General features: G+C 46.5%; 1 protein-coding gene across 8 annotated transcripts in view; it reads left to right on the top strand.

Moving 5' to 3' along the window:
- The window catches only part of ASTN1 (astrotactin 1), a 300,145-nt gene that overhangs the window by 197,568 nt on the left and 89,353 nt on the right, over window positions 1–13,224 (top strand). For 6 of the 8 annotated variants that reach the window (XM_027074277.2, XM_053209407.1, XM_053209406.1 and 3 more), the window contains exons 9-11: window positions 4,849–4,923; window positions 11,591–11,728; window positions 12,238–12,388. In XM_027074277.2, coding sequence (XP_026930078.1) covers window positions 4,849–4,923; window positions 11,591–11,728; window positions 12,238–12,388 — 364 coding nt within the window. The remainder of the gene's footprint in view (window positions 1–4,848; window positions 4,924–11,590; window positions 11,729–12,237; window positions 12,389–13,224) is intronic. The other 2 variants (XM_027074275.2, XM_027074276.2) reach the window with 1 other exon arrangement.

The following is a 13,224-nucleotide window of genomic DNA, read 5'->3' on the forward strand; positions in this document are numbered from 1 at the left end:
GGCCCAGCCCAACACCAGGACCAAAGGGAGAACCCCATGAGTACTGATGTGTCTTAGAGAAGAAGAGGAAGGGGTGAGGAGAGTAGCTGAAAGTTTGGGAGTTGCCCGGGCTTAGGAAAGGTTCTGCATAAACTGGGTATTGTGTGAGCCAGGGAGAGAGGAAGAGGCAAATAAAAGATTGCGAATAGTTCTAGCATACCAGTTTGCATTACTGTGGGGCTTGTCTGCTGCACGGACTGTGTTTCTGCTTGAGGCAATGGTTCCGGATGGTTCCCCTGCTGGCCTGTGACCCTGAATCTAGGCCGTCTATGGCTGCCCACACAGGAGGACAGTCTTCAGGGTCTTGATTTGTCAGAATGAAGAAATTAACAAATCAACTCTTTCCTGACTTCTGATTCTGCTAATTTTCCCAAACTAACAAGAGGGGACTGGGTTATCCAATGCAGGACAGAGAATGTTGGAGCCCACACCTCTGAGTTGGAGTCAAGAGAGCAAAGCTTCTTTCCAACTGCAGGTTTCCACCTTCTGCCCCACATCCATCCTGATGCTGTCCGTGGGCAACTCCCCAGCCCTGTGCTCTTCCCACAAAACTCGTATTGGCTCAGTCTGCTCAGTAATGCCACCCACTTCTGAGGGAGGCAGCACTCTTGCCCCACAAGCAGGTAGAAGCTGGGGTGGAAATGTGTTTGACATTCACCCTCCCCCCCAGCTCCAGCCCTGAAAACCCAACAGGGGTTGCCTCTGCTTAGATGCCTCTCCTTCCCTGGCCCCAGAGGTTGGTCTGCTTTGCTCACGTGATTCGGGACCTGTCAAGCAGTTCCTCCGTGGATTATGTTTTCCTAATGAGGAGGGGAGACATCTCCTCTATGGCCTGACCCTGGAAAGACAGGAGTGGCAGCTGCTGGAGACCAAGTCTCCAGCATGGGTGTTGGCCTTTTGAGAGAATAAAGCCTGAAAGGTGAAAAACCAAACAAAGAGAGGAGAGGGACAATCTGAGGGCCTTGGGGCCCGGTTTCCAGGCACCCCCCTCCAATGGCAACTTCCATTTAAACCTGGATAGGAGAGTCTCAGTGATGGGCCTCTTTCTGGTGAGGCCAGTTCCATTGTCTTACTTGGACTTGTACCCAGACAGCCCTGACACAGAGGCCTTCCCTCTTTCAGTTGGTCACGGATAACTCGGCCCCAAAGCGGTTTTGGGGCTTTCAGGTCCAGCTCTTCATCGTGTTACCCCCTGCCTTTTCCTGTATGCCGCCCCCACCCCTGCCGTAGCCTCTCCGCTCATGGGCACCAAGCTCCCCGCTGCTGTCATCCCATGCCCTGCCAACCCCCAGCCTTCCCAGTGGCCGGGAGGAGTGCTGGACCACTGCAGTACCACTTAGCTGGTCTCCTGTAACTCCGTCCCTCCTCCCGTTTACTCCATTCTCTTCTGTCTGGCCAGATGTGTTTCTTCAGAAAGACCGTAGATTCCTTTGAGGGCAAGAATCTCTCCCAACTCCTGTTGCCTGGTATCACAGTTCACACCCAATAGGCCCTCCATAAATATCTGCTAAATAAATCAAATAGGAAATCCCACCTCTCTGATTTCTCTCGCTGTTTCACACACGCTCTCCCCCCCCCCCCCATACTTAATGTCAACACGGTATAGTCAGTGTCCTGTGACGTGACCACTGGGTGGGAGGTGGGGAGTGGGGCCTTGGTGTTCCCATATTCATCATTGCCTCCTCTCCAGGCCACACACATACATGTACAACCCGAGTTCAAGCCTGGTATTGCCACGGCATTCGCACCCTAGGGCAAGACACTCGTTCCTGTATAGAAATTTGAGAACCTTCTTATTAGAATATCTGTATTTGATTCGGGTAACTGCTAAATTTAACTAATTTAGCCAATGCTTATAGGACACTCACTAAATGCCAGAACACTGTTCTGAACCCTTTAGCTATATTAAATAGTTCTGCCTCATAACAACCTCGCCAAGTGGATATAATTGTTACCATCCGCCTTACTTTATAGGTGAGGAAATGGGGACACAGAATGATTAAAGGACTTGCTCAAGATCGCACAGTGATTCGTGGCTAAGCTGGAATGTGAAGTAGGCAGACTGGCTCCAGAACCCACATCCTAATTGACGTGCCCTGCTGCCTCTCATTGTGATCTGGGCAAGCTCTACCCTGCACATCTGCGCCCTTGGATTCTGAGTTGTCTTTCTCGATCTCCAGGCCCCTCGAGAGCAGGAAGGCTCTTTGACCTGACCTACCTAGCAACATGCTGATGTGTGCTTAATCAGTGGGCTCATTGATTTATTACCTATGGCTCGAATACAGGTTTATTTATGTTCTTCTACGCAGTTAATTGTTCACATTGTAATCAATGCCAGTCCTAAAATTTGGCTCCTCACCATATATTTTCAAACAACCTAGGATCCATGCCAAGAATTAACTCTTAATTACACATCGTACCAGTTTCGAGCACTAGAGATGACTAGAAGGCAAAATGTGTGTTATTTAAAATTATCAAACTAATAGTAAATAAAATGCTATTTTGCCCAACAGAGAGATAAAGTTATGTCTCTGTCTCTCTCTCTTTGTATTTCCCCTTTCTAGGTGTCAAGGATCACATGGGACTTTTTCCCCTCGTGATTTCTAGACTGTTTCTTCAATTAATGCATAATTTTTAGCAGCTCATAAGCCACCACTCGCTGTTCAGCAAAAAAGAATCATATTCAAACCCCTCTCTGTGGGTTCACCTCCAATGAACAGAACAAACATGAAAGACACATGGGGGGAGAGCTGTTGATTTGATGCAGGGGTTATTCATAATACAGTGTGGGGTCCTTTTTGGAGCCAACTCTAGTTGCTTCAGGGTATTTCTAAATTGAATTCCAAAAACAAAGTGTTTATAAATAGTAAGCATAAAAGAGAATGCATTCATCCCAGCCACTTCGGTTTATAGTCCCAGGAGCTCCCCTTGCAAATACTGACTCCTTTGGCTAATTGGTTAACTAGTTGAGTTACGTTGGTGGTGTTCAACCCTGTCAGACCCAACACTCTGTTTTATGACAAATATTTTTAACCCCTTTACATGAAATAGAACAAATATTTTAACCCCTTTCATGAAATTCACAAGTAGTAAAATCTATATACGCAAGATTTCAAAAATAAATGTAATGCCTTAACAGTGTTTAAAAGAGAAATAAAAAGAAAATGCTTTATAATGATAGAGTAGCTTCTAATGTGTAAATGCTGTGGTACTATTGCAACAGGAGAATTTAATAAAGTTGACAGACACTTGCCCCGAATGTAGATTCACCAGAATGTAATAAGTAAAGTAACATATGATGTGCGATATGTCCAAGAGCAGTATCTGCTGATCCAGATGTGCTGTATTGGTGATTCAAAGATCGTGAGCAGCATTGCAGACAATGATATGATTTTCCAAACTTATGAACACCTCTTGGTAAAATTTCTAAGTAACAATGTATAATCTTCCCTCGATTTACATCATAGTTATGCATCCAGAAAATTTGTCATAGGTTAAAGCAGTACAAGCTGCTCTGTGCTTATGTGTAAATGGAGTTAGCATCTTGGCTCAGGTCATGATAGGCAAGTTTTAACCTATGTAAATGTGTAGTGAGGCATTCTGTAGTTTGTAGGACATACGGAAATGCTTTGTTGCACAGAGCTATCTTGAGCACTGTCCGATTCTAGCCTTTCTAGCCCTGCCCTCTAAATGCCAGCAGTGTCCTCCAATCGTTGTGTCCAATCGTTACGTGGGAGAGCAACCATAAATGTCCCCAAATGCACTCTCTTGGGTGATGGCACCCACACTGACAACCACTGGGTTGGTTCCTAGCATTAGATTTAGCCCCAAATCATAATTATGTCAATTTATTCTGCTGACTTTTTCTAGTCTCCAGTAAAATCCTCAATCATTGGGTTCCGTGGGAACAAGGGCTCAGTTCATCCAGAGTGTACAATATTTAGTACCCAGCACAATCGCGGGCTTTCCTAAGTCTGCCTCAAATGAGTAAATACTTTTTGATTAGACATTTGGGTTAGTCAAAAGATATATATACTATTTAAATAAAATAGTTTTGTTACTTTCAATTATAAGTGACAGAACCTAGAAGCTCATAAGGGAGACTTGTAGTTAAGAATCATTTAAAAAATACCATTTCAACTGTTTCTGTTTGGAGGAATGGCATTAAAATGTTTGAAAACATCTGGAACCTGTCAACCTTCTTGTCATTTTGAGGAGGGAAGGGGAACATGTCGAGGACCCTGTATGAGCTGTGCCTTTGGCCTACGAGGTTTGCTTAATCTTCATAGTGGTCTGGAGGCACCTATTACAGACTCTTTTTTTTTTACCAAAGAGGAAATTAGACTGAACAAGGCAACTAACTTGCCCACAGTAAGCCAACAGCAGAACAGAGTTTGAACTCAGAACCGTCTGACTCCAGAGGCTTCGTCTTTCCCAAGAAGTCATGCTGACCCTCTTTTTTTAAGTGAGGCAAAGCTAAGTGTCAGTTAAATCTACATCAGAAGGACCGTGAATTACAGCTACGTGAGGTCCACCTTAATATAATTTTACTGTCTCTGTAGCTGTGGTTGTCATGTCTGTTACATTCCACTTTCCTAGTGGTTCGGTGATTTTTATGTTGATCCTGTTCTTGGTCTGGCTCCAGCATTCAGGGTCTTACGTGAGCTCCCGTCAGTGGGATCCTTGAGGGCAGGGATGAGGCCTCCGTGTCTTTGGGTCTCCAGTACCCAGCATGGTGCCTGGCACGAAGTAGATGTTCAGAGAGTGTTTGTGGAGTTGACTTTAATTGAATGATGTTTCTCCTTTTAGGCCTTGGCCTTACACAATATTTCAGCGGGGCTTTGACCTGGTTTTGGGAGAACAGCCTTCTGATAAAATATTCAGGTAAGTGGCTGTCTAGGGACTTGCTTACGTATGTCTACAAGCCCCATGTCTCACTTGGCACTTAACTTTCTTCCCTAGAGATAAAGTAGAAAATGGGAAGCACATCTAGCTGTTCTGCCCTCCTCATTACAAAAGTGCTGGCCCCGCACTCACGCCCAGTGACAGCGTGGAGAACTCTTGAGGGCAGACAGCCCTTGTTTGGGTCCTGGCTTCCTTTGCTTGCCTGCTCTGGGAGCCCCAGTAATTTACTTAACCTCTTGGAGCCTCCAGTTTCTGCGTTTGTTAAATGGGGCCGCGTTATTTGCCTGGTTGTATTGTGGTGAGGAATGTATGAGATAATGCAGGGAAAGCCCTTGGCACAGAAACTGGCACAGAGCAGGCAATTAATGTCAGTGTCTGCCTCTCCCTTTTGCATCTAATTTGCACCTTTTTCGTCAAGTCTTATTCAGAATCTGTCCCGCCCCTGCCTCCTCCTTTTCTCAGCTCTACTTCATTATTATTTTTCTTTTATCTACCACCCTCCTAATCAAATTGGATATTTCTAGTCCCTCCCAAATTTCTACCTACATACCTGGGAATAACACATGCTAGAACAGTCAACCAGCAGAGGAAGAATTTGGGTGCTGCCGCGAACTATTGGATGTTCATGAAGTTTAATTCACGCCAGGCTTTAGCCGGAACACAACTTTATTTCCAAACTAAGATCTTAGCATGCGTTTATTTTGTCAGCGTGTCCTTCATTTAATGAGTATTTGCTGACTACCGGCAGAGTACCTGAGATTGCTTGTGGCCTGGCAGTATGGATGTGAATACATGTCCCTCTACGTGCATGCCCTCTGATGGAGGAAGTAAATAGTCCTGCCAAGGATGCATTAAGCTAGTGCAGGGCTCTACCAGAGAAAAGGCGGGCCATGTGGGGCAAATGGAAAGCTTGTTTCCTTTTTCCTGCACTCGTACAGAGTGCTGAGTCTCCATATTCTCCGCTTTCTTTCCGGTCCCTTCCCCGGACCTTTCCTGTCAGCCTGGCCTGGCCTGGCCTAGGTGTTAATTTTGCTCCTGCATTTGCCCCCTAGAGCCGACTCCTCTACCCCAGCTTCTCTGGTTCCTCCTCTGTGTTGGCCCCAGATGGCCTGGGTTTGGCCCCTGCAGTGTTCTCTTAAGGCATGCTCTTAGCAAGAGCGCATATTTATAGAGCTGCTTCTTCACAGGGTCTCCCCTTGCCTTTTTCCCTCCTGAATGTCTCTCTCAGGGGAGGCTGGGTCACATTAATGGCATTGGCCGCAGGCTGCTTTTGAGGATTCGTGCTGCACAAGATGTCGGCTATATTCCTTAGACTATGACTTGGGCATTTAAACTTTCCAACAAGGATTTCTCGTTTGGCTGACTTTTTTTTCTCTCTCTTTTTCTACCACTGGTCTGCTAAGACCTTCCAAGGGTGATAAAGCTAAGGCAGATGGAGAGCCTGGTGGAGTTCAGCGGATTGATGTGCATAAGTTTCCTCTCCCCTAAAAGTCAGAAACCAACACTTTGAAAAACCGGGGCCTTAATGAAATTGCTATTAGAGCAGAACCTGTACAAAAACTGTGCTTCCATCCCCACAAGTACCATTTGTTCTTTTCAGATATGTTAGCTGCCAACTGCATGTGATACCCACGCACTGCAGAGGGGTCAGCTGAATGGTTTGACCCTTGCAGTTATTTCAGGAGCCAGTGGGGTAATCGATCATGTTGGCCCCTAACATGACAATAACTTGCCTGTCTGGTAAAAGCAATGGGTCATGATTTACCTATTTTAGGTATTAAGAACTTTCATCAAAACCACCCTGGGGTTGGAGTAAACCACTCGCCAATGGCTACTGTGGAAAATTCTATGACCTGGTCAGTGACTATAATCTCTTCAAGAAGCTAAGGACTGTTTACTTGCCATTCTGTTCACCCATGATTTAGTATCCCGATGAATTCCAAGCCACTGCACATTTCTGACATTTGAATCGTTCCACATTTGAATGCCAATGTACAAGGCTGTTTTATAAGTTGTCCTTCTCCTATGAAAACTTCCATTCTTTTTTCTTTTTTTTAGTTGAGAGAGAGCAGGAGGGGCACAGAGAGAAGGAGAGAGAGAGAATTCCAAGCAGGCTCTGCACTGTCAGAGCAGAGCTCATTGTGGGGCTCGAGCTCACGAACCGTGAGATCATGACCAGAGCCGAAACCAAGAGTCAGACACTTAAGCAACTGAGCCCCCCAGGCTCCCCGGAACCTTCTGTTCTTAGTCAAATCTATTCCCTACCTGATCCACCGTCCCCGGCAACTTGAACACTTCCCGCTCTACACTTCTGCTCATCCTCTTTCCTCTAGCAAGAATATATATTCTTCTTCTAATATAAACATTATCCGTTTTCATGGTCTGGGTCAAATCTTAGTTAAGCCTAATATCTACTGAGCACCTACCACTGCAAGGCACCGGTTTAGATGCTGTAGATATGACCAAACAAATATGATTGACATAGCCCATGGCTTCAAGAAATTTACAATGTCATCCAAGAATTGTTCTTCAACCCCGATCTTCCAGGAGAATCCCAGCATGCTTCAAAAATGGCCAGTGATCTTCCCTGGCACAATCCCATTAATTGTAAAGTTCAGGGGCATGGGATCAGGCCACAAATTTTTTAAAATCACCATGGTTCTTCTGATCTCTACCTAGGATTGAGAAACATTGCTCTCAAGCTTCTCCAAATCCACAAAGACTTTCCCCCCCTCCAAACATCTATAACATACTGACTGTAATATTTATTTGTCAATTATTTCATCTCATGTTTCTTTTTAGTTGCCTGTTTATTCCAACGAAATGATTGTCTTCTTGAGGGAAGGGGTAATACCCTACATGGCTTTAAATATTTACTATCTAATTATATGAGTTTGAACACAGTAAATCTCCAATAAATGTCTGTAGCTGATCATTTCAGGTTTTTCTGAAGGGCTTGAAACCAGATTAATAAAGACCTTGTTACCCAACCTAACCTTGGTAATCTGCAATCCCAAAGAATCTGGGAAGGGCCCAAGCTAGACTCAAAGGGTCCAAGGAAGCTGAACCGAGTCTCCTTTGCAAATCCAGTGTGGTCCCAGAGACATTCTTTCCATTATGGTGAGGATCATGCCATTTCACTAGACCCTCTGGTGGCAGGGATTGGCGCAGACCAGATTTCTCTCTCAGACACCCTCCTTCCAAATGTGTACCTGTGTCACTGGGAACAACATCTCATCCTGGAATGGCCGGACCTCGGGAAGAGTGAAGATGCCAAGAGCTAACCGTCAGTTTCCCCACATTCTGTTTCATGCCAAGCCACAGTGAGAGTACAGGCTTATTATGCCCAGTGCTCTCTGGCAAGGGTTCGCTTCTGAACAGAAGTTTCAAGTGCTAGTTCAACAGTGTCGTGTGCAGGACTCAGCCTACAGCTGAGCCATCAACTGTGGTGGTCACCACCAGCTGTCGCAAGAGAAGGCCCAACTTGGGAAAGCATTCCAGATGCTCTCCCAATTTCTCTTTGGTGGCTTTCTGAAGTCATTCCTGCCAACTCTACATGAATGAGGGACAGATGAGATTTCAGGACACAGCTTTTTCTCTGACAGTTTGTTCTATATTTGGTTTTTGGAGTTACTCAGTAAATTTTGCAGAGAAAAGAAAACTTTAGAATTTCATAGGCATGAGCCAGTATGGGCTGGAAAGCTGCTGTGAGCCATACTTGAGTATCAGACCAACCCCTGTCTTTCCCACTTATGGAGAGGTGACCTTGGGGAGGTTGCTAAACTCCTTAAAATGTTAGTTGACAAAATAGTAAAGTGTAGCCAAATGACCAATCTGAGAAGACTGTATTGAGGGTAAATGGAGCAGCATACAGAGCACCTGCTGTGTTGAGAGTTCTCAACTGAGGTTAGTCTCAGCCACATCTGACTTTGCTTCCTCTTACAGGGTTTCACCTGGGCCCTACCAGACATCGAAGATTACACTGTTCTTCTTGTTAATGTGGTACAGTGTTATGTCTCAGAAACTACTGTGCCCTTTGGAGGTTCCTCACAATATGACACCCAGACCCATCTTGACCACTAAATCCATTCAGACCCAGAGGTTGACCCGCATCCTGCTCTAAGTAAAGGATGATCTTCGCCATCACTTCTCCCTTAAGTTTGACAATGGAGATTATATCCATCCCGGAGCCTATGCAAACTAGGGAACATTACTGAATCTCATTATTGAACAGTCAGTAAATATTTATGGAGTGACCTCCTTGGGACAAAACTTGGTGGTGGACAGTGCGGATACAAAGACGGCAAAGAAACCTCCCCTGCCACGCAAGAGAGCACGTTCTTCTGCGTGGTGATAGACATGAGAAGGTGGCCATGAGTCACCATCTCTGGGGGCAGCCAGGGACCGTGTGTGTGCGCACAGAGGAGTGTCCTTTGTTTCAGCCTGAGGTTGAGCGTGAAGATCCTGGAGGGCCTTCTGGAAGGGGTGGGGATTTTAACTTAGTCTTAACATGGCTGGAATACAGCAAAGAAAGGGAAGCAAATTCAGAAAGGATTCTTAAGAGCAAAGCGAAGAGGTGAGGAAATTAAGGCGACTTTAGAGACGACAGTCCAATTGCAGGGTAGAAGCACAAACTGTGAGGCGGGGGTTGGGGAAAGAAGCAGCTGAAGAAGGGGGTGAGAATGACACTGTTGGAGACGTAAACTTTGCTCTGTGGGTCCAGGGTGCTGTTGAACAGTTTCAGTTGGGGAAAGAGGTGGCTTGCTTTTCCCTCTGAATTGTTGCTGAATGCAGAGGAGGAGGGGAACACTGAGACAGAGGGACGTGGAACTCTGTCTTCCAAAAGAAAAATTAACCGTCAGAAATATGCTAGAACTGCCAACTGTTTCCGAAAATCTGTTTCATAAATTATAAGCTACAGGTCCCAGATTTGTTGCTCTGCATCAGTGCAAACTTGTAATTTTATAACCAAAATAGAAAACAAAAATTCACCTCTGTGTCCAAATCAACAAATAAACTGCTTCCTCCCTGGTACCATTCACACTTGTGTATGTTCTCGCTGAAACAATAGCTTACTTATAACATTAGTGGTGTCCTCACCCCCGCCTGCCTGTTGTAATATTACCCTCAAGAACGTCCATTCTGAAATGCCATGTCCGTGCAACACCTTGCATATTGTTGCCTTCAAACCCACTCCGTCTCTGAATCTCAAATTCCGGGCACTTAGGGGCAATCATTTGCCCTAATCGGCTCCTTAATCTTGCCAGATGAGAGAGAGAGAGAGAGAGAAGGGGCTGGCATGCCTTCCATTTTGCCAGCTGCTTCACAGAAGAATGAAGTGGCAAGTGTCTTCTTCTGTCCCCTACTAACCGGCCTCCCTCACCTGGTGCAGACCCCTCCCTGCATCCCTGCACAGACCCAGCCCCATCCCACTTGCTCAGGGTGTTGCCTTTCCCCTGGGCACCCGCCTTCTCTTCTGTCAGCTGCTCTAGCACCCCGGGCTGCCTGTCCGTTAGGGAGTGGGTGAAAATCACGCGAGCCTGGGTCAGTGGGCATTCTCCGCGGCCAGCGTTCCAGAGGACTGCATTTCTCATAAAAGATCGCAAGCCATCCGTCTGGTTTCCTAGCATCATCTCAAGCAACCCCAGGGAGTGGAGAAGGGAGCATGTGGGTTAAAGGAGACGGATGAGCAGGATTCTGAAGCGGTGCTCTGTGACCAGCGTGCTGATCAAGCCAGGGCTGGGTTCTGTTTAATTGTATGCATTCTTCAATTGCTCCTCCCTCCACATTAAGTTGGAAGGGGCCGCCAGACTGCCACAGCCTTGTGATATCCCACCCACACTGGCTTTTATCCCATAGACTATTTTTGACTGTGAACACAGGGTATTTGAATGCCTTTGAAATAAAATGAATGAATAAATAAACAAATAATCTTTCACGGTTTTCTTAAGCTCTCCCTTGAAATGCTGATTGATTCTTCTATTCCTTTCAGCCCTTGTTATAAGAATTAAAAAAACAAAAAAACAAAAAACTCCTCTGTCTCCAGAGGGTTACTGCCATTAGCTGAGGATGTGGGTAGGAGTGTGGTGAACACATCCAGGCTTGCCCCGTTCTCCTTCTTCTCTTCTCCCTTGGGCTGCTGCCTTCCCTCATTTCTGTGTGCACCACACAACCTGAAAAGAGGGAGCTTCCGTCTTCCTTTCCCTTGGAGGCTTCCTTGAGGCACAAGAAGAGAAGCCGTCGCTACCACTGTGGGTGTGCCATCTGAGGGCTGGGGACGGTGGGAGGCCAGCCTGTCTCTTCAATTAAAATGCTTCCAATTATATCTGACATAGGGTTGAGGAAGCCCAGCTTTACATCTGAAGGAAACTGGAATTCGATTTCTTAGGGCTTGATAAAAACCACTTCAAACAGCTGGTGAGTGGGCACCATAATCCGTTCCCCCAACTGGCTGGACATGTGCACAGGCGTAGGCCTCTCTGCCTCTCTGGGACTCCCGTCCTCTTATCCATGGCATGGCGGCCAGCTCCCTTTCCTGAAGAGGCGGCGAGGGCCGAGAAGGAAGCCCCTGACAGCAAAAGGCCAGGTCCCCTGGCGGGGTGGTTACTCCCCAGCTGTAACCCCCTGGTGTTGGGTGTCCCTGCAGATTCACCTACACCCTTGGGGAGGGCATGTGGTTGCCCCTCAGCAAAAGTTTTGTGATCCCACCGGCTGAACTGGCCATCAACCCTTCGGCAAAGTGTAAGACGGACATGACAGTGATGGAGGACGCTGTGGAGGTCAGGTGAGTCCGGGCCCAGGGTGCTGGGGCCACATTTGGCTTGGGGCGCTGAGTGAGGAGCTACCTGCCCGTGCCAGGAGCTAGGAAAGGAGTTACGACGAGCCGAAAGGAGAAGTTGGCAGGCTGCCTTCAGATTCCCTGTACACGGTGCCAGGATCTACTCTATCTGGGTCAATATTGCACACCCCAAGGCTCATGCTCTGGGAGAGGACATAAAATTAGAGTTTGTAAGCACTTCCCACATCCCCTAAGGACTGACAGGCAATAAAATGTTAATTTCCTTGCCCAAGTTTAGACCTCCTTCTTTGACCAGGCATTACAGCCTTGGCTCATTTCCCAGATATGGAGAATGTCCATAATTTGTTAGTTCAAGGCTCAGAATGTGGCTGATCTTTAATTTTCGTGAGAGTGAGACGTGCTGCGGGTGACTAGAGAGGAACTTGGAAGGTGATGCTACTTGTTGTACCCGGAGTTGCCTTGACTCCTCGCCCTCCCCCTGTGTCTCCCCACAGAGAGGAGCTGATGACCTCGTCCTCCTTTGACAGCCTGGAGGTTCTCTTAGATTCCTTTGGGCCAGTGCGCGACTGCAGCAAGGATAACGGGGGCTGCAGCAAGAACTTCCGCTGCATCTCAGACCGCAAGCTGGACTCCACTGGTTGTGTGGTACGTCTGCCCCATCAGGCTTGTGATTCCAGCGGGTTGGGGGGCGCCCAGGATAACACATAATGCAGATATACGGACGCAAATACACTGTGAATGAAAGACCAGGCGCCTGGCTGGCCCAGTAGGCGGAACGTGTGACTCTTAATCTCGGGCTCTTGAGTTTGAGTTCCACGTTGGGTGTAGAGATTACTTAAAAATAAAATCTTTAAAAAACTAGAAAGAGAAGGTTGGGGGACCCGGGCGACTCAGTCGTTTAAGCATTTGACTCTTCATTTCAGCTCGGGGCATGATCTCACAATTCGTGAGTTCGAGACGCCCGTCGGGTTCCAGGCTGACAGCGCGGAGCCTGTTGGGGACTCTCTCTCCATCTACCTCTGCCCCTCCCCTGCTCACTCACTCTCTGTCTCTCTATCTCAAAATACATAAACTTTAAAAGGTACTTTTAAAAAAGAGAGAAGGTCAAAATGATCCCTCCCTAGTTGTCAACCACTGTCCAGTCTAAATTACGAATTTTTTCTTGACAGAGATGAGAAGCTAATCACTAGTCAATCAAGAAGAATTTATAGAGCACCTACTGTGTGCACTATAACTATCCTAGTGAAATTTCATGGATCACATAGCAGGATTCTTTGTTTCTAGTCTTACAATCTAACTGGTGAGGGCTACCCCCAAACAATTTGAGAATTAATTAGCTGCTTAACACTATGACATTGACTCTAATAGCAAATAGACTGTATTGACCATAATAGGAAATTCTACTTTGTCTAGGGTCAGATCACACTGGCTGTAATAGGAGATTTTAGGAGAAACCTACCTAAGACCAGAATGATGAAAGA

The sequence above is a fragment of the Acinonyx jubatus genome, chromosome E4 (genome assembly GCF_027475565.1).
Source record: "Acinonyx jubatus isolate Ajub_Pintada_27869175 chromosome E4, VMU_Ajub_asm_v1.0, whole genome shotgun sequence".
Classification (NCBI taxonomy): Eukaryota; Metazoa; Chordata; class Mammalia; order Carnivora; family Felidae; genus Acinonyx; species Acinonyx jubatus.